General features: G+C 34.8%; 3 protein-coding genes across 3 annotated transcripts; all 3 read left to right on the top strand.

Moving 5' to 3' along the window:
- The first annotated feature begins 269 nt into the window (after positions 1 to 269).
- LOC132303634 (G-type lectin S-receptor-like serine/threonine-protein kinase CES101) lies at positions 270 to 4,380 on the top strand. Its single transcript, XM_059800965.1, has 7 exons — positions 270 to 1,560; positions 2,362 to 2,466; positions 2,569 to 2,768; positions 2,902 to 3,112; positions 3,242 to 3,479; positions 3,589 to 3,739; positions 3,836 to 4,380. The coding sequence occupies exons 1-7, from the start codon at positions 390 to 392 to the stop codon at positions 4,151 to 4,153; spliced, it is 2,394 nt and encodes a 797-aa protein (XP_059656948.1). The 5' UTR covers positions 270 to 389; the 3' UTR covers positions 4,154 to 4,380.
- Positions 4,381 to 9,969: 5,589 nt separating this feature from the next.
- Positions 9,970 to 10,718, top strand: LOC132305199 (receptor-like serine/threonine-protein kinase SD1-7). Its single transcript, XM_059802874.1, has 2 exons — positions 9,970 to 10,134; positions 10,231 to 10,718. The coding sequence occupies exons 1-2, from the start codon at positions 9,970 to 9,972 to the stop codon at positions 10,546 to 10,548; spliced, it is 483 nt and encodes a 160-aa protein (XP_059658857.1). The 3' UTR covers positions 10,549 to 10,718.
- A 1,438-nt stretch (positions 10,719 to 12,156) lies between these two features.
- Positions 12,157 to 13,206, top strand: LOC132305198 (receptor-like serine/threonine-protein kinase SD1-8). The gene is made up of 2 exons (XM_059802873.1): positions 12,157 to 12,264; positions 12,889 to 13,206. The coding sequence occupies exons 1-2, from the start codon at positions 12,157 to 12,159 to the stop codon at positions 13,204 to 13,206; spliced, it is 426 nt and encodes a 141-aa protein (XP_059658856.1).
- Positions 13,207 to 25,678: the final 12,472 nt, after the last annotated feature.

The following is a 25,678-nucleotide window of genomic DNA, read 5'->3' as shown; positions in this document are numbered from 1 at the left end:
GGAAAAGAAGTTCAAATCTTTTCAAGAAAAGTCATTTGTGTTATTTTAAGGATCATTATTAAGATTGACTGTTCTTCTTAATTCAAGCGTGCTTGACAGAATTTGGATTTAGAAATTATAATCCACTTTTTAAGGTTTGAACATAATTAAAAAATGTCAAAAAGGTCAAAATCCAACTCATCTGGTGCAAGATTTGTAGCCAACCCACCCACCATGGTTAAAAAAAACCAGCTAAATACAAATCTTCTGAACCTTCATTTAATTGCTTAGTCAATGACACGGCTTGATTGGTCTATTATATATAAAACACTTTCAAATAATAAAAATTGTTCCTCCTCATAACATTATCAGACAATACAGCTTTCTATACACAAACACAGCTTCTGGTTATGGCTACCAACAAGACATGCTCTATGAATCATTTGTTGCTGCTAATTTTCGCATTCTTATCCTGTCTGGGATTCGATTCTTCCCTCGTAGCAGGAGCAAGCACAATCCAACGCGGCGATGAACTCAACTCCTCTGCTAGTCTTCTTGTTTCTGAAGGTGGGAACTTCACCTTAGGATTCTTCAATATCACCGCGACGGTTACCAGTTATTTAGGAATATGGTACACCAATGATGACCAACAAAGGAGGGTATGGATTGCCAATCCTAACACACCTTTGAACAGTTCTGGAGTTCTGACCATTGACACCACAGGGAGGTTGAAGATCATGAGCGGAGGGAGTACTCTTGTGAATATCTCTGATCGAGTTGGGACCGGAAATGTTAGAGCCACACTCGAGGATTCAGGTAACTTTGTGGTGAAGGATGAAACTGATAACAGCACTTTGTGGCAGAGCTTTGATCATCCTAGTAGCGTGCTATTACCCGGTATGAAACTCGGTTCTAACCTCACAACCAGGGAGAATTGGACTGTGACATCTTGGCTGAGTGAACATATCCCGGCTACCGGGGCTTTCACCTTGAGCTGGGAACCTACACAACAGTCCGGGCAGTTAGTCATTCAGCGTCGAGGAGAGCGTTATTGGACTAGTGGGGAACTGAAAGATCAGAATTTTGAACACATGCCGCTGTTGAACTTGAATCAAAATTATTCTGTTGACCTTCGCAACCTTAGTTATGTTTCATCTAGTGATGGGAGCTACTTCACTTATTCTGTTGTTGATGAAAGGATGTTGTTGTGGGACCTATATCCAAATGGGCATATTGTTGACAGTGGTAGTGGTGCTGTCCTTACCCCATATGAGTTTTGTTACGGTTATCAATCAGACGATGGTTGTGTGAACTCTACGGTGCCTGAGTGCAGGAGCCGTGGTGATACGTTTCAGCAAAAGCGAGCAAACTTCATAGGAAACCCTTCAACTTATGATCACAATTCAAGTCTAAGTATCAGTGATTGTATGGAAAAGTGCTGGAACGATTGCAATTGTGTTGCCTTCACCACCTCTAGCACTGGAGTAGGGTGTGTGTTTTGGGGTGGGAATTTAAAATATACACTAGATGAACCTAATACTGCGATAAAGTATGTGCTAGTTCCAGCAAATTCATCCAATGGTATGTCTACTTTTATCTCCATTAATTTCTGGATCTGATCTGATTTTATTTCCAACTCATTGTCTATTTACCAAAAAAAACTGGTAAACATTACACGAGGCACATCGGGTTTATAGGTTCAGTATTTCCATGTCCTGGTGTATCATGTCAAACCTAAAAGATTGATCACACTACTTATACTGACCTGGCCATAATCCTTTCACAGATATTAGTAGCTTAGTTGATTTTTATTTTTTCATCGTAAACATTTCATTCGTATAGATCGAATAAGATTGCTTAAACTTACCAGGCTTACACAATCTGCAAAGTGCATATATAATGACCACTTGTCCACAAGAAATTGAAGGGCTTTAGGATCCATGCTTCAGGTTTGAATTTTAGAAGGAAAACATCTCTGGTAATATAGTGCACCCTTGTTACATATTGTTGATTGGATTTAATACAAAGCTTAAGCACCATATTGTATTTCCTAATGGTGCTCGCATATCTAACTCAAGCTGGGCTTGGGGATAATGGAGGTCTAGGGTGACCAACCTATTCTATATCCAAATTGCAATCCATTCAAAATTGTTATTGGACTGGAAAGTTCAGAAAAGGAAGGAAAAACACCAAGGATTTAACTAGAAAAGGTGTAAATCATGTTGCATAGTGGTGATGATAAAGCATTGGATCCTAGAAGTATGTGGATATAAATATGATACATGAAAATCTTTACCAATTGGTAATTGATTAATTTAACAATTTTTTTTTTTTTTTTTTTTTCATAATTTAATTAAATTTTAATAATTGATTTTTATGCAGGAAGCAAGTGGTGGATATGGTTAATTGTTGCTGTAGCAATTTCTCTACTTATACTTAGCTTGGGCCTGTTCTACTATTTCAGAAGGAGAAAGCTTAGAAATGAAGGTATATGTCTTACAAATAATAATTTTACTTATATATGTAAAGATGTAGATACTGAATATGCTTGTGAGTGGTGAGTTGGATTAATACTGTTTTTGCTGGCAGGGGAGGAGAAAAAAATGCAAGAACAATACTTATTTGAGTTGACAGCTTCAGACAACTTTGACAATGGAAATGATGCCGAAAACGATGTGAGGGAAGGTCATGATTTGAAGATATTTAGCTTCGACTCTGTTGTGGATGCCACAGATGGTTTCTCAAAGGAAAATAAGCTTGGAGAGGGTGGTTTTGGACCTGTTTACAAGGTAATTTGCATTTTTTACTGGATAAAGTTGATTGCTACTTATTCATCAACAACAACAACCAAAAATTAAAAAATAAATATTGATCAGTACTTGTCCAACATAGTTCAATGACCCGTGAATCATTATATAACAGGGAAGATTGCCCAAGGGCCGAGAAATAGCAATTAAGAGACTTTCAAGAACATCTGGGCAAGGACTTGTGGAGTTCAAAAATGAACTTATACTCATTGCCAAACTCCAGCATACAAATCTTGTTCGACTACTGGGGTGTTGCATTCATGGAGAAGAGAAGATGTTAATTTATGAGTACATGCCCAACAAGAGCTTGGATTTCTTCCTATTTGGTTCGCAATATCTCTAACCTTACCTAGTTTCAATTTTTTCAGTATATCATTTCAAATTCATCTACATGATTACATAATTGAGCTCTATGTGGGTCACTAATTCTGTCTAAAAAAATTTCGTTGATACAGACCAAGCTAAAAAGGAGCTATTAAACTGGGAAAAACGTTTGAACATCATTGAAGGTGTCGCTCAAGGATTGCTTTACCTTCATAAATTCTCAAGAATGAGAGTGATACATAGAGATTTAAAAGCTAGTAATGTACTGCTAGATGAAAACATGAACCCTAAGATATCTGATTTTGGGATGGCAAGAATTTTCAAGCCAAACGAAACGGAGGCAACCACTAACAGGGTTGTTGGAACGTAGTAAGTGAAAAGTCGCTCTCTACGGGTTGACACGTTGAAGCTTTTAAATATTTACAATTTTTTTTGCTTCCACTCCTAACTAATTTTTTTTTTCAACGACTGGATTTAGTGGTTACATGTCTCCTGAGTATGCCATGGAAGGAAATTTCTCAGTGAAATCTGATGTCTTCAGTTTTGGAGTGTTGGTCCTTGAAATCGTGAGTGGTAGGAAAAATACTAGCTTCTATCATCTTGATCATCCACTAAACCTAATAGGATATGTAAGTATCTCCAAGTATATTTCTTTTATTTTCATTTTCTGAACTATAACAAATCAATATAATTTTAATATGGAAATGAAAACAATATTGCCTCAGGCATGGGAGCTGTGGAAAGAAGGGACTGCATTGGAATTAAATGATCCAACACTAGGCAATTCGTGCTCCGAACACCATTTATTGAGAATCATTCATGTGGGACTTTTATGCGTGCAAGAAAGTGCAGAGGATAGGCCAACAATGTCAGAAGTAATTTCTATGCTTAGCAATGAAACTGTGCCTTTACCAGCTCCAAAGCAACCAGCATTTTTCACAGGAAGAAGTGTGCCTCAGCCAATTTCATCAGAAACTAATGATAGTAGCTCAAAAGATCATTCAATAAATGGTTTGACCATTTCTGAAATGGAGGTGCGATGAGTGGTAGAAACTTGTCCTTTTGATTCTTCAAGTATTTCGCAATTGCTTTCAATATTGTAACTGCTTTTGTGCAGAGTTGAAGTATATGTCACGATAACTTTTTCATTGGACAATAAGTTTGAGGTTTGTTTATTATCAAAATGATATTAGTTTTTTTTTACTACAGCTACATACATGATCATTATGAAAATCATGCACTTCTTTTTATCATAGTTCAATTGGAGTGCTATAAAATGAAGAAATGATTGATTTAATTGCAGCAAGGGTGATGGCATGTGTTTGTTTCTTTACAATAAATTTGGCAGAGAGAGACATCTTCAATTCTTGTATGTTGTTAATAGGATTAACTTATCATGCAGAAAGCGGAGTCCTTGAATAAAAAATAACATGAAAACAATGTGTAAATTTCAAGCTGATGCTAAATTACGACAACATGAAGAAAAAAAAATGTGTAAATTTCATAATAGAAGTGAAATTGATGCCCATGAATCAGAAAGAAATTAAAATTTGAAATTATCTCAGAAATATCTTACCTTGCATTGCACCATTAGCCAAGTGAAGAACGCCCACCACTTGGATTTTAGAAACCAGCTTTAGATGAGCTCCCTATTCAAAGCTCGATCTGAACATCACTTTGAACAATACTCAATATGACAGTCCCATTCCTCTGCAGATCACTGCTTCTACAATTCATATACCCTATGCCACTTCCCACCCCATTGGACCCAACCCCATTTTTTTTTCAATTAAGCCACCATACTAGTCCAATCTTAGCCTTGGAGGCACAACAAACGGCAGATGTTTTGACTGTTGCAACTTCTATATGTTCCCCCTTGGTGGCAATTGTGTATGCTAGCCTAAGAGAAAAACATGTTATATTTACCACTCAAGGAAAAAGCAGAATTATTAATAAAATTGAAGAACACACATAAGCAAAAGGTACTAAGCAAAATAAGATAAAAAAAAAAAAAATTCAAGGATGAAAATTTTAAATAACATGTTATATTTAACACCCAAGGAAAAATACATGGAAATCAACATATTTCATTCCAATGTATAAACAAGTGTATAAATCTACAGAATATCATAACCTGTCAACAAGCACACAATACAATTATTATCAAAATAATAGAGAGATGTAATAGAAGAAAATTGTACAACGGAACAAAAACAAAATTTAGAACTTGAATAAAATAATTTAAGAGGGGGGGTGTTTGTTTAATTTCTTTATAAAACAAGAAAAAACAAAAATTCAGTAGTTCCAAAAACAGGTTAAAAAATGTCAAGGGTAAGTCCGAGTGAGGTTAAAGTTGTTCAACACAGCCTAGAGATATTGAGCTTTGCCAAAACAGCCCAAACTAAAGGAAACATGCCCAGAGGCCACACGCTAGATAACAAATAAGAAAACAAATCCCAATGGGCAACAACAGTGAATCAAGCAAAGAGGCCATGCACAAGATTCATGGGTATGAACTAAGCCGTATGTATGCAGGAGCTTGGGAGCACTTCCATGTAGATGCAATGATATGATGATTCTTGGGGTGTAGGACAAGAGAAAACTCATCATTTATAGACATGATTTAAAATAATCCTTCTCAAATTTATCACTCTCTTCCATAGAGCCATGGAAGAATGGCATTTTAAGGGCAAAAAAATATATTCCCAGATTTTTAAAATTTCATATTATGTACAGTCGCTTACCCAACAAAAAAACAGAAGGAAAAAAATAGAAGTTACACTCATCCAAACACTGGAATGAGATCATTGGTACGGAATCTTGTTCATACTAATATAGGATTAGCCACATGAGCCAAACTCGAGGTCGAGTAATTTCCAACCCGGAGGGACTGACGCAGTGGCAAAATAAAATCCCTAAATATTCTGCTGGCAGCAAACTTCCCATATTCTGATTTTTGGAAACTTTCCATATTCTGATTTTGAAAGCTTTTCTGATTTCTGTAATTTTCTGATTTTTAGTAACTTTCCTTTATTGTAATTAAGTCAATTATGGCTAGGATTGTTAGGAGACTATTATAAAGGGTGGCTAGGGTATTGTTGTAATTAATATTCTTTTTAATAGATTAGCAGTATCACCACCTCTCCAATACCCTAGCCACCCTTTATGTATAGTCTCCTAGCAATCCTAGACATAATTGGCTTAATTACAATAAAGGAAAGTTACTAAAAATCAGAAAATTACAGAAATCAGAAAAGCTTTCAAAATCAGAATATGGTAAGTTTCCAAAAATTCAGAAAAGCTGCTAGCAGAAAATTAGGCAATTTTTTTTAGCCGCTGCATCAGAGCCCCGCTGAGAAGGACCATACAGAGTCACTGAAGTTGTGGGGAAGGGAGCATACAAGCTTGAAACCCTGAGTGGAAGACAAATAAGCAAGCCATGGAACACCACATACCGTAAAAGGTACTTCTAGTAACAAGATAATGTTTTTTTTTTTAAAACCATTTTCCTTTGCCTCACTTCGCCATTAATGACGGGGCTCAGACCCCAGCCCTACCTCTTGTAAGAGACGAATATTATGAAAGTTAGTATTTTTTCTGTCCAACATTAGACGGTTACATAATAAAGCATGGGAGCACGATCCACCACGATCGGGAAAAAAAATAAAAAACCTTCATAAACTAATTTGAAAGTATTTTCCAACTTGGAAGGGCTAAGGTGAGTACACATCCGATTGTTTCAAGTTCGTAAAATTGTAAGTCAAAGTGGCAACTGGTACAAAGAGCCAATCGCCAAGGACTTAGGAAATTTTTTCAAAAAAAAATCATAAGTCAAGTGGCAGCTGGCACTTGACTTTTGATTTTTTTTTGAAAATTTTTCCTAAGTCTTTGGCGATCGACAGCTGGCACAAAGAGCCGATCGCCAAACGCTAAGGAGAATTTTTCAAAGAAAGATCATCAGTAAAGTGGCAGCTGGCACGAAGAGCCGATCGCCGACGACTTAGAAAAAAAAAAATGGTAAGTCAAAGTGGCAATTGGCACGAAGAGCCAATCGCCAAAGACTTGGAAAAAATTGGAACATAAACGAAAACAACTTGTAAAAAGTTGAGCACTTAAGGGGAGAAGTTATCATTAGAAATGATTCAGAAGAGATTCATCGAATGAAGTCATTCTTGGGGACAGAGTTCGAGGTTAAAGACCTCGGATTATTGAGATACTTTCTTGGCATCGAGTTGTGCAGATCGAATAAACGAGTATTCATTTCTCAACAGAAGTATACGTTAGATTTATTAGCTAAAACAGGCAGCTTGGAGCTAGACCTATCGATATTCCCATTGAGCAGAACCATAGGCTTAATGATGTAGATGGAGACCCATTAGATGAAGCGGGAAGATTTCAGCGATTGGTTGGGAAACTAATTTACATATCTCTCACATGCCCGGATATTTCCTACGCTGTTAGTGTGATTAGTCAATTTATGCATGCTCCACGTACACCTCACCTTGAGGCAGCTCATCATGTTCTTGGCTACCTCAAGGGTTCACCTGGTAATGGGTAGGGGTGCACAAAAGAACCGGAACCGTGGAACCGGAACCATGAGAACCGAAACTGTTTTTCCCGGTTCTCACGGTTCCGGTTCCGGTTCCGAATTTAGGAATCGTGGACATACGGTTCTGGTTCTGGTTCTGGTTCCGGTTCCAGCCTGTGGGAACCAGTGAGAACCGGAACAATATATATATATATGTGTGTGTGTGTGTGTATTATATATTTAATTTTATACTAAAGAAAGAAGTAAAGATATATATGTTTGTGTTTGACAGAGTAGTACAGCACGTGGTGGTGGTCCACAACCTAAATTCAGTCCTCAGTTCTAAACCTAACCTCTCAGATCGCTCTCAAGTCTCATCTCAACTCTGGTTCTGTTATGAAATTTCATTGAAGTGGCCGCCTCGCCTCATCACTTCTCGACTCGCCTCATCAGTCCTCGACTCCTCTCTGTTCGTCGCCTTGCCTCGCCGACTCCTCAAGTCTCAACTTCATTCTTCAGTCCTCCTCAAGTCCTCAGTCGATTATGTCCTTAGTTCTTCAGTCCTCTCATCTTCAGATCTTCTCATCGCAGCTATCGTCGACACCCACACACCATCTCAGAATTCTCATTGCCATCGCCGACGCCCACACACCATCTTCAGATCTTCTCATCGCGGCTATCTACAAATTTTTTTTTTTTTTTCGTTCGTCATAAATGTTTAATTGTTAATTGGAACAATATCTTTTCTGTTGGGTGTTCAATTTGCAGATCTACTCTCTATGTTATTGTTTTGCCCTGCATATATACACACACACATACACTCAAAGGCTCAAAGCCTTCAACAGGAAAAAAAGAGCAAACAATTAGTGAGAACCGTAGGTTCGGTTCCATACCTATACGGTTCCGGTTCCGGTTCCGTTTTCAAGGAACCGTCGTTAACGGTTCCGGTTTCGGTTCCGAGTGGAACCGTGAGAACCGGAACCGTGTGCACCCCTAGAAATGGGATATTATTTGGCCGTCATAGATACTTGCATGTTGAAGCCTATACTGATGCTGATTGGGCAGGGTCTGTGACAGATCGGCGATCTACTTCAGGATATTACACATTTATTGGAGGTAATCTTGTTTCATGGCGAAGCAAGAAACAGTCTGTAGTAGCTGGATCTAGTGCAGAGGTTGAGTTCAGATCCATGGCACATGGAGTTTATGAGTTGTAATGGCTACGAACGATGTTGGGTGAGTTGGGTTATCTTGTTCGCAAATCAATGAAGTTGTATTGTGACAATAAGGCTACTATTAGCATTGCCCACAATCCAGTTCAACATGACAAGACAAAACACATTGAAGTCGATCGACACTTCATCAAAGAAAAGCTTCGTCTTAGGCTGATTTATACTCCATATCAAGTTGCCGATGTTTTGACTAAGGGTGTGAGCAAGACTTCCTTGCAAAATATTTAGTCAAGCTGGGCATGATAGATATCTTTGCACCAGCTTGAGGCAGAGTGTTGTCAAGGGCTTATTTGTTATTATGCATTTTTTACTGGATAAAGTTGATTGCTACTTATTCATCAACAACAACAATCAAAAATTAAAAAATAAATATTGATCAGTACTTGTCCAACATAGTTCAATGACCCGTGAATCATTATATAACAGGGAAGATTGCCCAAGGGCCGAGAAATAGCAATTAAGAGACTTTCAAGAACATCTGGGCAAGGACTTGTGGAGTTCAAGAATGAACTTATACTCATTGCCAAACTCCAGCATACAAATCTTGTTCGACTACTGGGGTGTTGCATTCATGGAGAAGAGAATATGTTAATTTATGAGTCCATGCCCAACAAAAGCTTGGATTTCTTCCTATTTGGTTCGCAATAACTCTAACCTTACCTTGTTTCAATTTTTTCAGTATATCATTTCAAATTCATCTACATGATTACATAATTGAGCTCTATGTAGGTCACTAATTCTGTCTAAAAAAATTTCGTCGATACAGACCAAGCTAAAAAGGAGCTATTAAACTAGGAAAAACGTTTGAACATCATTGAAGGTGTCGCTCAAGGATTGCTTTACCTTCATAAATTCTCAAGAATGAGAGTGATACATAGAGATTTAAAAGCTAGTAGTGTACTGCTAGATGAAAACATGAACCCTAAGATATCTGATTTTGGAATGGCAAGAATTTTCAAGCCAAACGAAACGGAGGCAACCACTAACAGGGTTGTTGGAACATAGTAAGTGAAAAGTCGCTCTCTACGGGTTGACATGTTGAAGCTTTTAAATATTTACAATTTTTTTTGCTTCACCTCCTAACTAAATTTTTTTTTCAATGACTGGATTTAGTGGTTACATGTCTCCTAAGTATGCCATGGAAGGAAATTTCTCAGTGAAATCTGATGTCTTCAGTTTTGGAGTGTTGGTCTTTGAAATCGTGAGTGGTTGGAAAAATACTAGCTTCTATCATCTTGATCGTCCACTAAACCTAATAGGATATGTAAGTATCTCCAAGTATATTTCTTTTATTTTCATTTTCTGAACTATAACAAATCAATATAATTTTAATATGGAAATGAAACCAATATTGCCTCAGGCATGGGAGCTGTGGAAAGAAGGGACTGCATTGGAATTAAATGATCCAACACTAGGCAATTCGTGCTCCGAACACCATTTATTGAGAATCATTCATGTGGGACTTTTATGCGTGCAAGAAAGTGCAGAGGATAGGCCAACAATGTCAGAAGTAATTTCTATGCTTAGCAATGAAATTGTGCCTTTACCAGCTCCAAAGCAACCAGCATTTTTCACAGGAAGAAGTGTCCCTCAGGCAATTTCTTCAGAAACTAATGAAAGTAGCTCAAAAGATTGTTCAATAAATGGTTTGACCATTTCTGAAATGGAGGCACAATGAGTGGTAGAAACTTCTGTCCTTTTGATGCTTCAAGTATTTCGCAATTGCTTTCATATTGTAACTGCTTTTGTGCAGAGTTGAAGTATATGTCATGATTAACTTTTTCATTGGACAATAAGTTTGAGGTTTGTTTATTATCAAAATGATATTAGTTTTTTTTACTACAGCTACATAGCCGATCATTATGAAAATCATGCACTTCTTTTTATCATAGTTCACTTGGAGTGCTATAAAATGAAGAAATGATTGATTTAATTGCAGCAAGGGTGATGGCATGTGGTTGTTTCTTTGCAATGTTGTTAATACAATAAATTTGGCAGAGAAAGAGAGAAGAAGAAGAAAAAGAAGAAAAAGAAAACAGAAAAAATAATAATAATAATAAATAAATAAATAAACAGAAAAAAAAATAATAATAATAAATAAATAAAATTAAATTAAAAAAGAAGAGGACATGAGTCCTACATTGATGTAACATCTTCAATTCTTGTATGTTGTTAATAGGATTAACTTATCATACTTAAGAATGATAAGTTTTCATGCTGACAGCTGAGTCCTTGAATAAAAAATAACGTGAAAACAATGTGCAAATTTCAAGCTGATGCTAAATTATGACAACATGAAGAAAAAAAAAATGTGTAAATTTCATAATAGAAGTGAAATTGATGCCCATGAATCAGAAAGAAATTAAAATTTGAAATTATCTCATAAATATCTAACCTTGCATTGCACCATTAGCCAAGTGAAGAAGTCCACCACTTGGATTTTAGAAACCAGCTTTAGATGAGAACATCACTTTGAATAATACTCAATATGACAGTCCCATTCCTATGCAGATCACTGCTTCTACAATTCATATACCCTATGCCACTTCCCACCCCAATGGACCCAACCCCATTTTTCTTTCAATTAAGCCACCATACTAGTCCAATCTTAGCCTTAGAGGCACAACAAACGGCAGATGTTTTGACTGTTGCAACTTCTATATGTTTCAATTTCCGGAAAAAAAAGCTTCTATATGTTCCCCCTTGGTGGCAATTGTGTATGCTAGCCTAAAAGAAAAACATTATATTTAACACTCAAGGAAAAAGCAGATTTATGAATAAAATTGAAGAACACACATAAGCAAAAGGTACTAAGCAAAATAAGATTAAAAAAAAATAAAAATTCAAGGATGAAAATTTTAAATAACATGTTATATTTAACACCCAAGGAAAAACGCATGTAAATCAACATATTTCATTCCAAAGTATAAACAAGTGTATAAATCTACAGAATATCATAACCTGTCAACAAGCACACAATACAATTATTATCAAAATAATAGAGAGATGTAATAGAAGAAAATTGTACAACGGAACAAAAACAAAATTTAGAACTTGAATATAATAATTTAAGAGGGGGGCTGTTTGTTTAATTTCTTTATAAAACAAGAAAAAACAAAAATTCAGTAGTTCCAAAAACAGGTTAAAAAATGTCAAGGGTAAGTCCGAGTGAGGTTCAAGTTGTTCAACACAGCCTAGAGATATTGAGCTTTGCCAAAACAGCCCAAACTAAAGGAAACATGCCCAGAGGCCACACGCTAGATAACAAATAAGAAAACAAATACCAATGGGAAACAATAGTGAATCAAGCAAAGAGGCCATGCACAAGATTCATGGGTACGAACTAGGCCGTATGTATGCAGGAGCTTGGGAGCAGTTCCATGTAGATGCAATGGTATGATGATTCTTGGGGTGTAGAACAAGAGAAAACTCATCATTTATAGACATGATTTAAAATAATCCTTCTCAAATTTATCACTCTCTTCCATAGAGCCATGGAAGAATGGCATTTTAAGGGCAAAAAAATATATTCCCAGATTTTAAAATTTTCATATTATGTACAGTCGCTTACCCAAGAAAAAAAAAAAGAAGGAAAAAAATAGAAGTTACCCTCATCCAAACACTGGAATGAGATTGTTGGTACGAAATCTTGCTCATACTAATATACAATGAACCACACGAGCCAAACTCGAGGGCGAGTAATTTCCAACCCGGAGGGACTGAGGCAGTGACAAAGAAAAATCCCTAATTTTCTGCTGGCAGCTTTTCTGAATTTTTGGAAACTTCCCATATTCTGAACTTTGGAAACTTTCCATATTCTGATTTTGAAAGCTTTTCTTATTTCTGTAATTTTCTGATTTTTAGTAACTTTCCTTTATTGTAATTAAGTCAATTATGGCTAGGATTGCTAGGAGACTATGGAAATATATATATATATATATATATATATATATATATATATATATATATATATATACACACTTTGAATATGGAAATGAAAATAATATTTTTGCATCAGGCATGGGGCCTATGGAAAGAAGGGGCTGCATTGGAACTAAAGGATCCAACTCTAGGTAATTTGTGTTCTGAACACCATTTATTGAGAATCATTCATGTGGGTCTTTTATGTGTGCAAGAAAGTGCAACAGATAGGCCGACAATGTCGGAAGTAATTTCTATGCTTGGCAATGAAACTATGTCCTTACCAGCTCCAAAGCAACCAGCATTTTTCACAGGAAGAAATGTGCCTCGGGCAATTTCATCAAAAACTTATAAAAGCGAGTCAAAAGATTATTCAGTAAATAGTTTGTCCATTTCGATAATGGATGCGCGATGAGAGGCAGAAACTTCTGTCCTTTTCATGCTTCAAGTACTTGGCAATTGCTTTGAATAATGTAACTGCTTTCGTGCAGAGTTGAAGTATATGTGACAATGTCCGTTTCATTGGACAATATATCTGAATTTTGTGTAATATCAAAATGGTAGTAGTGTTTTTTTTGACAGCTACATACATGAACATCATGAAAATCATGCATTTTTGTTTACCATAATTCACTTGGAGTGATATAAAATGAAGAAATAATAGATTTTATTGCTGAAAGGTTCATCCCATGTGTTGTATCGTTGCAACGTTTGTTAATAGGATAAAGTTGGCAGAGATAGAGAGAGAGAGAACATGAATTCTACATTCATGTAACATCTTAAATTCTTGTATGTTTTAAATTGGTGGATTCAATTTTGAATTTGATTGCATATTTTAAATCAAAATTCGATCAATATATCCATTTTTTTTTCCTTAAAATAAATTTAGTATGAAAATTGGGTCTGAAAATCTAACAGTGTGTAAGAAGAGAACTGTGTAAGGGGTTCACAGCCGGGTTATGCTAAGTTGATGGAAGGGAGACACACAGTACATATTTAAGAATAACCAGTTTTCATGTAAACAGCAGAGTCTTTCAGTTCATTCCCATCAGTTCTAAAACCAAACATATACAGAGACTACAAAAATAAGGAATCAGTGCAATAGTAAGAACTTTAGGTGATGCTAAATTATGACAAGAAAATAATGTGGAAATATCATAATAGAAGTGAAATTCATGTCCATGAATCAAAAATGAATTGAAATTTTAAATTGCCTCAGAAATATCTAACCTTGCATTGCACCTTTAGCCAAGTGAAGAAAGTCCTTCCCATGGATTTCAGAAACCAGCTCTGACCATCACTTTGATCAGTGCTGCTACAATTGATATATCCTATAGCATAGCTAGCCACACCCATTATTCTCTATTGTGGTTCCTTACCACCATGCCCATGCACAGAAGCTGTTTGTGGAAGTGACTGCTGAAATCTCTGAATTCTTTTGCCACTTCCCATCCAAATCATTTAGCCACCAGACACCCAAATGGCAGATGTTTCATCTTTTAGTCTTTCCCCATCACCTTCATATGGAATCAACACGAAATTTTCTGTTTTTCAAATCCCTCTCACTGAAAGAATATGTTTTGCACAACCCCAAATTAAGAAATTTTGTTGGGTTCTTCTCTTGAGATGAGCCCTCCAAATAACATTCAATCACTCCAAACAGCCTCTAATTCCTCTATGATTTGGGTTCTGCCGGCTGCATTGTGCTTCTGTTTGTAGAATTGGTAAAGCAGGTTTTCATTGGTGTTTGCTAATTGGAATTTCTTGATTGTAACAGTCACCTATGCACAAAGGTGAGATCGTGAGTTCGACTATAGAGTAAATTGTAAAATCGTTCCAAAGGTGAGATCGCGAGCGGCCTAGGGGCCCCCTGGCCTGGCCCACTGCAATATGTAATATGTATAATTGTTTTCACTTGTCCCTCTAAAAATTTTAATTTCTAAAATTATCTAACAATTTATTATTATTATTATTTTCTCTTTTACTTTTTAAATTTTTTTACTTTTTTTTTTAAAAAAAGAATAATAAATTTCCATTCTTCAATCAAACTCTATTTTTTTTTTTCTTTCAAAGTTCTCTTATTTTTCTTTCATTTTTGTTCATTCTTTTTCTTACTTTTAATTTTTTATATATATATTTTTTTCCACTTCTGTATGTAATATGTAACTTTTTGTCCCTGTTCTTCTTATTTAAATTTATGACGGTAAAATGTTTGATAAAATTAAAAATTAAGTAATTAAAATTTAAAATTTTAAAAGCTTAATTTTAAGTATTAAAGATTTTAAGTGGTACTAAAAAAATTAATACTTCTTTATATTTTTTGAATTTTCAGCGCTTACCGTTTTTAGTACTAATCAAATTGTGTTATTAAACACACTTAATTGGATAAGTGATGAACTTAATTGGATAAGTGATAAATCCATTCAGAATTAATCCGCAAATTGAGTAATCAAATAGCACCAATAATATAATTTCATGCATTGCAAAATAAATAAATAAATCAAACAAACAAACAAACCTAACAATAGAAATATTATCAGACAATATTTTGGTTCTTATATTGGTCAAGTATACTCATTGATTAGTATATTATTTTATAATAATTTTTTTTTGCCCTTTTCTCCTTTATTTATCCTTTTTTTTTTTTTTGTTTTTTTTTACCACTGTGCCCCCTAAATTGAAATCCTACTTTGCCCAAGTTAAGAAGGAAAATAAGTAACTCATAATATGAATATGTACAGGGGTGACCACATATTGGAACATTTAAGGCATTAAATTGAATCAATTCGATCCCAACGTATTGAATTCAGTCTATTTCATGGAAAAACTTAATTCGAAGTTATCGAATTCGCAAGAAAACGTAATCCATATCTAATTGAAACAAACCTAATTAAAAAAATAAAATTTTGTAATTGAACCAATGGACTTAAAATATTCGACCGAATCCATACGAATCAATTGATGGACACCCCTAATATATACTTTGTATTACCTTGACAACAAACTTACATTACCTACGTACATACATTATCTAATGTGTAAATGTGATCAGTTTAATTGAACTGGATGGGCTTACCAATGATATGAACTTCATTACCTAACATGCTCATTGATGCAGAAGCGGGTAGGGGTGATTCAAAAGTAGAATTTAAGTAAATAAGAAAGAGGTAAAGAAAATATAAATAATAGGGAAAAAAATCAGATGAGAGAGAAAAGCATAACAAAGACAAAGAAGAAACCACAATAATTTCTGAATAATCAATAATCAATATCAAAAGCTAACTTTCACAATGTCTAAACCAACATATAAATAGGCATCAAAGAAAAATCCTAATCAACCTATTACCATAAATAAAACCCTAAATTGTTAAAATATCTAATAATAATAATAAATAAACAAAAATCCCTAATTCTATCTTTCTTTCCCATGCCTCCAATAGTAGGTGTGAGCCATGTGATCTTCAAGCTCTCGGGTTAGCCCAGTTCTCCAACACCCTCCCGGTTGAGAAGAACTCTCCTTCGAAGAGTAAATGCAAATGTATATCTTCAAAAAGTAAGAGTCAACATGTGATACCCACGGATTTTTGAATGCGAATTGGCTAGGTCCACGCCCGAATACCCGAGAATATCAAAAACAAATCGATAATAATTGAACACATAATACAAATATAATAAATAAGAATAAATAAAATGCGGAAAAGAAACTAAAATGATAATCTCATAATTTCTTAGAATAAATTTTCATTAATAAATTCTTGTGATACAAATAATTTTTCAATTTATACAACTCGGGAATCGATACTATATGGAACCCTAGAAAATCCAAAACTGAATAATTAACAATTAACAACAAAATATGGAATCATAAAGGAAACTCCTATGGAGATAATCCAAAAGAGTGAAGTAGACTGATTCTTGCTCAGCACGAACAATCTCTACTCCTAACGAACACCTAAAAAATAATGGTGGGTCAGGCCCACAAACAAGTTCTACCCGACTACAGTCCAAGCAGAAATCCAATATACGTATACATCCTAGTCAATTTAACAATATCTAGTAGTCCGTATAGATATATAGATACACACTAAAAGGAATCTCACTAAACTATAGGGTTGTCTCAACCTGAATAGTAGGCAACATGCAAAAACGCACATATAGTAGGCATGAGTACCTAGACCTACTAGGGTATACAACTACACTATGTCTAGCTACATATCCCTGGCAATATGCGCACCCTAACCATAGATTCTGAGACTCAAGCTCATATCATGACTCATAACTTAATATATATAAATATAACAACTATCTTATCCAATATAAAGTAAACCATGATAGGTCATTCAACTTATTCAGATGACCTGACACGAATATAAGTAGGACTTAATATTTTAGTTAATCCATTCCCTTATATAAAAATATATAGGACTTAACTGATAAGTTAATCCGTCCCTAGAATGTCACCATTCTATACTGGTGCATTCCTTATATAAAAATAGGTAAGACTTAACCGATAACTTAATCCGTCCCTAGAATGCCACCATCCCATACTGATGCATTATATCATATAATCCACAATTAATGAAATAAATATAATACTACATCAATTAAATCCAGAGATGAGAATAATAAAAATCAGACACATACATGATCATATTATACTAACAATATATGACTAAAATCATATATACATACATCACAGAATCTTAATAGATTAATGTTAAGCAATTATATCCTCCATCAACAACATATATATCAAATTAAAGTTCATGTTGTTCTTATCATTACCATATTAGTATTTAATCATGCTTTCCCATTCCTCCATGAATCTATTTTAATAGATTTGAATCTATCTTAAACAAATTTAGAACATTTAAAACAGATTTAGCACATAACAACACATACAGTATGCAAAAATCCCATAAACAATTCCCAGCGCCAAACCAATGATATGTACTTAACATGCTCATTGATGCAGTAACGAGTAAGGGTGATTCGAAAGCAGAATTCAAGTAAATAAGAAAGAGATTAAGAAAATAAGAATAAGAGGGGAAGAAATCAGATAAGAGAGAAGAGCAAAATAACAGATTGAGAAGAAATCACAATGATTTCTGATTTCTAAATAATAATCAATAATCAATATCAAAAGCTAACTTTCACAATGTCTAAATTAACATATAAATAGACATCAAAGAAAAACACTAATTAACTTATTACCATAAATAAAACCCTAAATTGCTGAAATATCTGATAATAATAATAATAAATAAACAAAAATCCCTAATTCTATCTTTCTTTCCCACGCCTCCAATAGTAAGTGTGGGCCATGTGATCTTTAAGCTCTTAGGCTAAGCCCAGTTCTCCATCATTCCCTCCCGGTTGAGAAGAACTCTCCTTTGGAGAGTAAATGCAAATGTATATCTTCAAAAAGTAAGAGTCAACATAATAAAGTTGTTTCGCTACAATCCATGTAAAATCTGAAGCTGTAAGGTAATTGTAGACATTCCAAATACGGTCAATCCAATTCATATACTGCAGCTGAGAAGACGGAAGTGCCAGTGCTGCTGATGCTGAGAAAGATGGAACGCTGCCTGTAGGAACACATGCCAACAAAATAGGAGGCTTAAAGGTGCCTTGGTTAGGTAACAAATACTTCACATAAAAAATTGAACTAATACTCATATTCATAGACCGATCAAAGAAATATGCATTAGGTCCTAATTTTTGAATGATGTGGAAAAGTTTATCAATTTTGGCATGTCTCATCTGGAAGGAGTTTTTATGATAAGGTTGAGGTAGTGCACAAATTATAACATAATCTCCTTCATTAAATTCATGATTCCTATTAGGAGCATATGCAGCTAGTTTATAATTCTTTTTACTAAATACAATTTCTTGTCGCATAACGATATAAAAATCATGAACAAGCTGCACAAAGAAATCAACAAATTCAAGTGAACACATACATGGAGGTGGTTGATAATAATCAATGGACTGGCTTGGTAAATAACCACAAACGAACATATGCCAGTATTGTCATTAGTCAAACTAGCACAAACATTCTTTATGATGGGTAAAAGCAAGCTCCAAGTGTCTAGGTGCATGCTAACAATAAAACTAACCAATTTTCTTAGACTTTGATTCACAATTTCAATTTTCCTATTTGTTATTGGAAAATTGTAATATTTCCATTTTTTATTTTGTGAGATTTTTTTTTTCAATTTTTCTCGTTTTGCGTGCCGAACACTATGGAGTGTGCCGCTTGTGTTTGAGAGTTGATTGGGGTATTTTCTTGAATTCAGGACTCTTAGAAAATACACTAGTTGTCATTTCGGTATTTTTTCGCTTTTCGGGCTAGGTGGTCCTAGGTTGGGACCCGCTACCGGAGTTGTTGAGTACGGGGATTATTTTTTTTCTGATCCATTGCATATCATGTATTATTATTTGATGTATTTTATGTAACTGTGTTTAAACATGTGTTGTGGTGGGTTTAGTGTATGTGCGCGCGCACACACACACACACACATATATATAATGACAAAGAAGATTTTTTTTGTTTATTTTGTTCCATGGGACCCACATATGCTTTTGGTCATTTTAATGACCACATGGTCGTTGCCAGACCATATTGCTTCTTCCTTTTCTCCATTATAAACTTAGATTTCTCCTTCAATTTTTGGTATTTTTGGGAGTCGTTTGCGGCAAAACGGAGAGCGCGTCGAGATCTTCGATTTGATCGGAGCAAAAGTGGTTTTAGTGCACCCTAAGAATTTCAAATTCTAGGGTTTGGATTCGGCAAATTGGGGTTTTTGCAATATTTGGAGGTAGGAGTTTCTAATCCACAATTTTCTTTGACTTTTGTGAGTTTTCTTATAAAAATTGTTAAGTTGTTTACTAAATTATAAGTATTGTTTATGGTTATAGACATTTTATATATAATGAGTATGACAAGGTGTATAATGTGTTGAAAGTGATAGAAATTGCTTGTATTATTTATTGATTTTGATTATATGCACTTAAATGCTTGAATGTCAAATACTATGTTGTCAAAATTATTAATTGAGAGTTTATCAATTTAATTTTCCCAAAAGCATGCAAATGAGATATAGATGAAATGTATGGAATTGTGAACTTGACATGGTATGGTGATCAAAGCATGAAGCATTCATGCATTGCATTGGGAAAAAAAGGGAAAATTTATTTTGAAATGAAATAAAATAATTTTGGAAAATTTGTTTTGGAAAGTGTTTGTGAAAACCGGACGCCTAGGAGGTGCCTAGTGGTCCGTGGTGTTAGTGTAGTCTAGAAAGGCCTAGGGATTGAGTTAACTAGGCCGGATGCGACTCCTTGGAGGTGTCTTGTGGTCGTGGATAATTAGTCAATCCCCTTTTTGTGATGCCTTGGAGGTGCTTTGGGTCGGATTACGCTAACGATTTGGAAGTTGAAACGGTATTGTTTCGGAAACGGGGAGTGACATTGCATGGCATGATACATCATTGGTATACTTGGTGTATTTGGTAGTTGGTTGATATATGTATGTTTGTTGATGATACATTAGTTTTATTCGACTCCCGAGATATGATCTCGTTCTCATTCTTTCTATTTTCTATGTGGATTCACGGGGTCATTAGAGGTGTGTCTTACGCACCTCCTACTGAGCGTTTAGCTCACCCCATTATTTAACATTTTTCAGGACACAGAAGGGAAGTGGCGGATGACGCTCCTTCACAGGGTTTGATGGGTTAGTAGACCGTTTTGACATACTTTATAGCTATGAGCTCATTTTATTACTATTATTTCTTTATTATTATTATTATTGTTATTATTTATAAACCCTAAGATGACACATATATTATGTATTGCTATATGAAAGAATGGTAACGTCTTTTGTTGACCTCGGGTTCGGGTTAGGACCCGGTTAACGATTCAGACCCTCGGGTTCGGGTCGTTACATAAATGATATTAATTTCTTATATTTATATATGTGTTTAGTTGCAAAGTTGTTTAATAAACATGCCTTGCGTTGAATTTATTTCTTGAGATTACATATATATGATCATGAGTATATATAACTAAATTGATAAAGTGCAGGCATGTTTGCATCGCTTTCATTCATGCATGATTCCATTCATGGCATAGGCATGGTTTGGGAAAAGTGAGATTGAAATGATTCTTTTAAAGAAATGTGATTAAAAGGAAATTGTGAGAAAATGATTTAGAAACGAACCAGGTGGCGCAAACCCGGGGCTAACTTGACCTAGAGTGGGTGCGGCCCGGTGTAAGGCGTGAAAAAGTTGATACTAAAAGTTTCAATCCCAGCTCGGTAAAGTCAGTTAGCGGCTAACGTGACCTAGAGTGGGCGCGGCTCGGTGTAGGGCGTGAAAAAGTTAACATTAAGAGTGTCAATCCCAGCTCAGTAAAGTCAATTAGCGTAGGTGGGGATTTGGGGTTGGTGTGAGACCAAGCTTGGGATGGTTACGCAATGCATTGCATTTCATGGCAATTTGACACCTATGATTATAAGTGATTATGTGATGATAATCTTTTAAATTGAATGACGTGGATTGTGATTTTGATAATTCCTCGTATATGATCCCAACATCTTTTTCCCGTTCTTTGGTTGTTGGCTCAAAGGAGTCCAAAACTAGTATTTTAGGCATTACCTACTGAGCTGTTGAGCTCACCCCTTATCTTAACATTTTAAGGAAACTGGAGGAGTATGGACGTATGACTTGTATCCATGGACTTAGACACCACTGTCAGTCTCCCTGCATTTGCGAGTTTTCTGTGATGTTAGTGATATGATATAATATGAGTCTTGGGATGACATATATATTTTATACATTGACCTAAGAAAGGACGGTGATGCCTTAGATGACCTTGGGTTCGGGTAAGGACTCCGTAAACTATTCGGACCCCCGGGTTTAGGTCGTTACACAATAGCGGGTAGGGGTGATTCGAAAGCAGAATTCAAGTAAATAAGAAAGAGGTTAAGAAAATAAGAATAATAGAGGAAGAAATCAGATAAGAAAGGAGCAAAATAACAGATAGAGAAGAAATCACAATAATTTCTAAATAATAATCAATAATCAATATCAAAAGCTAACTTTCACAATGACTAAATTAACATATAAATAGACATCAAAGAAAAATCATAATCAACTTATTACTATAAATAAAACCCTAAATTGCTGAAATATCCGATAATAATAATAAATAAACAAAATCCCTAATTCTTTCTTTCTTTCCCACGCCTCCAATAGTAGGTGTGGGCCATGTGATCTTCAAGCTCTCAGGCTAGGCCCAGTTCTCCATCATTCCCTCCCAGTTGAGAAGAACTCTCCTTCGGAGAGTAAATGCAAATGTATATCTTCAAAAAGTAAGAGTCAACATAATAAAGTTGTTTCGCTACAATCCATGTAAAATCTGAAGCTGGAAGGTAATTGTGGACATTCCAAATACGGTCAATCCAATTTATATACTGCAGCTGAGAAGACGGAAGTGCCAGTGCTGCTAATGCTGAGATAGATGGAACGCTGCCTGTAAGAACACATGCCAACAAAATAGGAGGCTTAAAGGTGCCTCGATTAGGTAACAGATACTTCACATAAAAAATCGAACTAATACTCATATTCATAGACCAATCAAAGAAATATGCATTAGGTCCTAATTTTTGAATGATGTGGAAAAGTTTATCAATTTTGGCATGTTTCATCTGGAAGGAGTTTTTATGATAAGGTTGAGGTAGTGCACAAATTATAACATAATCTCCTTCATTAAATTCATGATTCCTATTAGGAGCATATGTAGCTAGTTTATAATTCTTTTTACTAAATACAATTTCTTGTCACATAATGATATAAAAATCATGAACAAGCTGCACAAAGAAATCAACAAATTCAAGAGAACACATTCATGGAGGTGGATGATAATAATCAATGGATTGGCTTGGTAAATAACCTCAAACGAACATTTGCCAGTACTGTCATTAGTCAAACTAGTACAAACATTCTCTATGATGGGTAAAAGCAAGCTCCAAGTGTCTAGGTGCATGCTAACAATAAAACTAACCAATTTTCTTAGACCTTGATTCACAACCTCAATTTTCCTATTTGTCATCAGACAAAATGCAAAAAGAAACTTCAAATTTGTTTCTAAAAGTGTCCAAAGTGTCTTCCAAAAATTACTAAGATACTTAAAATCTTTATTCGACACAATGAATCTAAATCAGTGCTTCTACAATTAATATATCGTATAGTATAGCTTCCACCAACAAAGGGTCCACAACAATATAAACTGAATTTGAACCACAACCATTATTCTCTCTTGTGGTTCCTTCCCACCAAGCCCATGCCACTGTTGAAGCAACCAAGCCTTGAATTATTTGCCACTTCCCAACCCAATGGACCCAACCCCATTTTTCTTTCAATTAAGCCACCAAATTTGGGAGATGCATAGTTGAACTACTAGTCCAATCTTAGCCTTAGAGGCATAACAAAACCAATTTAGCAGATGTTTTGACTGTTGAAACTTCTATATGCTCCCTGTTGGTGGCAATTATGTATGCTAGCCTGAAAAGAAAAATACCCAAATGAAAAAGCAGAATTATTAAGAAAATTGAAGAACACACATAAGCAAAAGGTACTAAGCAAAATAAATTGGAAAAAATCAAAGGATAGAAATTTTAATTTTTTTTTTTTCCCCTAAATGAAGGAGTATATAAATATCAACAATATTGTAAATAGGTCAAAGAGGAGGCATACCCCCACTGACACATCAAAGACCATCCAAAGAAAAGGCCTACAGAAAATAAAAGAACACACTATAAAAATAAGATTGCATGATGTCCTGAAGCTGGATCCCCAGTACATCTATAACCTCCCACAAAATACACTTAGCTAGTTCCCCAGGATCCTAGCACATATCATTGTGCAACCTCTCATTGCGTTTTCTTCAAAGAAAATATAAAACAGCAGTGAATAAAACCTTAGCTAACATGTTATATTCAACATTCAAGGGAAAATGCATCTAAATCAACATATTTCATTCCAAAGTATAAACAAGAAACTGTATAAATCTACATAATATCATAACCTGTCAAAAAGTACACAATACAATTATTATCAAAATGATAGAGAGATACAATGGAACAAAAACAAAAAAAAAAAATCAGTAGTTCCACCCATATAGGTTAAAAAAATGTCAAGGGTAAGTGCAAGTGAGGTTCAACACAACCTATAGATATTGAATTTTGCCAAAACAGTCATAAAATCAAATAATCGGCTTGGACTGTTTTCGCCCATTACATGATCTCATGAAAGGGAGCCAATGGTATGATGACTCTTTTAAAAGGAAACGAACTGTAGAGGGGACTTAAAATGATGGATAACAAATAAGAAAACAAAGCCCAAATGCCCAATGGGAAACAGAAGTGAATCAAGCAAAGAGGCCATGCACATATGCAGGAGCTTGGGAGCACTTCCATGTAGATGCAATGGTATGATGATTCTTGGGATCTAGATCAAGAGGAATTCTTTCATTTATTAGACAAGATTTAAACTAATCCTCTAAAATTTATCACTCTGTTCCATGTAGCCATGGAAGAATGGTATTGTAAGGGCCAAAAAGTATATTCCCAGATTTTTAAAATTTCCTATTGTGTACAGTGGCTTACTCGAGAAAAAAATAATACTAATAAAATAAAATAAAAGGCTACACTCATCTTCACATAAAAAAAAGATAAACGTACTGAGTCTAGAAAGGGTCAGATGTACACAGTCTTACCTCTGTATGTGGAGAGATTGTTTCATTCTTTCGAACTTTTGACCTTCAAGTGATAATGAAACAACTTTATCATTATGCCAAGGTTTTCTCCTATTTTTTTTTCACATACATTTTCATATATTATTGATCCAATTTACTGTAACCTATTAAACTCACTGTTAAGGATTATGGGAAAGAGAGTTTCAGAACTTCCAAACTCAGCTTAATTTGACCTCTCTCTCCTCTCAACCCATTCGACTATAACCGCATACACCGCATCTAGACTTTCATAGTTTATATATTTAGTTGATAGATTTCTACAACGTTGGGACTTGAGAATGATTAATTGATGCTACTACCACACTTCACATAAGATTTGAACCCAATGCTTTATGAATAATCTTAAAAGATTTTCTGAATGATCATAAATAGTGATTTCTCTAGTTTTCAAGATAATCAAAATATATAAAAATTGTAAATACATTTAAATATTATTAAAAAGCAACCAAACGGATTAGATGCTATTGAACTGAGCCAGGCATAGCTTAAGCTCATATGAAACTAAATCTAGACTTAAACTCTTGACAAAGCTCAGCTTAACCGATTTATATATTTAAGTTACATCCTCTTTAATAACTTAAGTTTTTGAAGTAATAGTTGTTAATTTGGTATCAGAGCCAAATGTTTCCATTTCAAATTTTACCTCACTCTAATTAAAAATTGAAAATATGTGTTGAACAAAAAAAAAACAAAGGTTACACGTAAAGGGGCGTGTTGAAGGATTTACATATTTAAGTTACACCCTCTTTAATAACTTAAACTTTTGAAGTAAATAGTTATTAAAACGAAACTAAAACAATCGGATAACGAGATAATCAATATCCAACCTAAGTGCACAAATGTTAAAAAATTCAAATTGGATTGGGTGATCATAGTTTCGTAATTCTATTACTTACAGGTCAACATCCAAACAAAGTTCCTGATCAAAAAATATTATCGCAATGTGTCATTATCGCACCATGTAAAAAGAGAGGTCAATTAAAATTTGTACCCCTTTACCCATTTCTTTTTTTTTTTTTCTTCTTAGTAACGATTAGATGTTAGAAGTATGATTTTACTTACTTTTC

Source organism: Cornus florida, unplaced genomic scaffold, assembly GCF_030987335.1.
Source record: "Cornus florida cultivar Cherokee Brave unplaced genomic scaffold, ASM3098733v1 CherokeeBrave_3.0.0_Hap2_Chr04, whole genome shotgun sequence".
Classification (NCBI taxonomy): domain Eukaryota; kingdom Viridiplantae; phylum Streptophyta; class Magnoliopsida; order Cornales; family Cornaceae; genus Cornus; species Cornus florida.
Note: the sequence above shows the minus strand (reverse complement) of the source record. Positions and strands in the feature narration are given on the sequence as shown.

Excerpts from the sequence above, each read along its gene's own strand:
- LOC132303634 (XM_059800965.1), top strand. The coding sequence starts at position 390 with ATGGCTACCAACAAGACATGCTCTATGAATCATTTGTTGCTGCTAATT. Across the intron at positions 2,467-2,568 it reads GAGAAAGCTTAGAAATGAAG|GGGAGGAGAAAAAAATGCAA; the intron begins GTATATGTCTTA and ends TTTTGCTGGCAG. Across the intron at positions 2,769-2,901 it reads GTTTTGGACCTGTTTACAAG|GGAAGATTGCCCAAGGGCCG; the intron begins GTAATTTGCATT and ends ATTATATAACAG.
- LOC132305199 (XM_059802874.1), top strand. The coding sequence starts at position 9,970 with ATGACTGGATTTAGTGGTTACATGTCTCCTAAGTATGCCATGGAAGGA. Across the intron at positions 10,135-10,230 it reads CACTAAACCTAATAGGATAT|GCATGGGAGCTGTGGAAAGA; the intron begins GTAAGTATCTCC and ends ATATTGCCTCAG.
- LOC132305198 (XM_059802873.1), top strand. The coding sequence starts at position 12,157 with ATGGGAAACAATAGTGAATCAAGCAAAGAGGCCATGCACAAGATTCAT. Across the intron at positions 12,265-12,888 it reads AGTTCCATGTAGATGCAATG|GCATGGGGCCTATGGAAAGA; the intron begins GTATGATGATTC and ends TTTTTGCATCAG.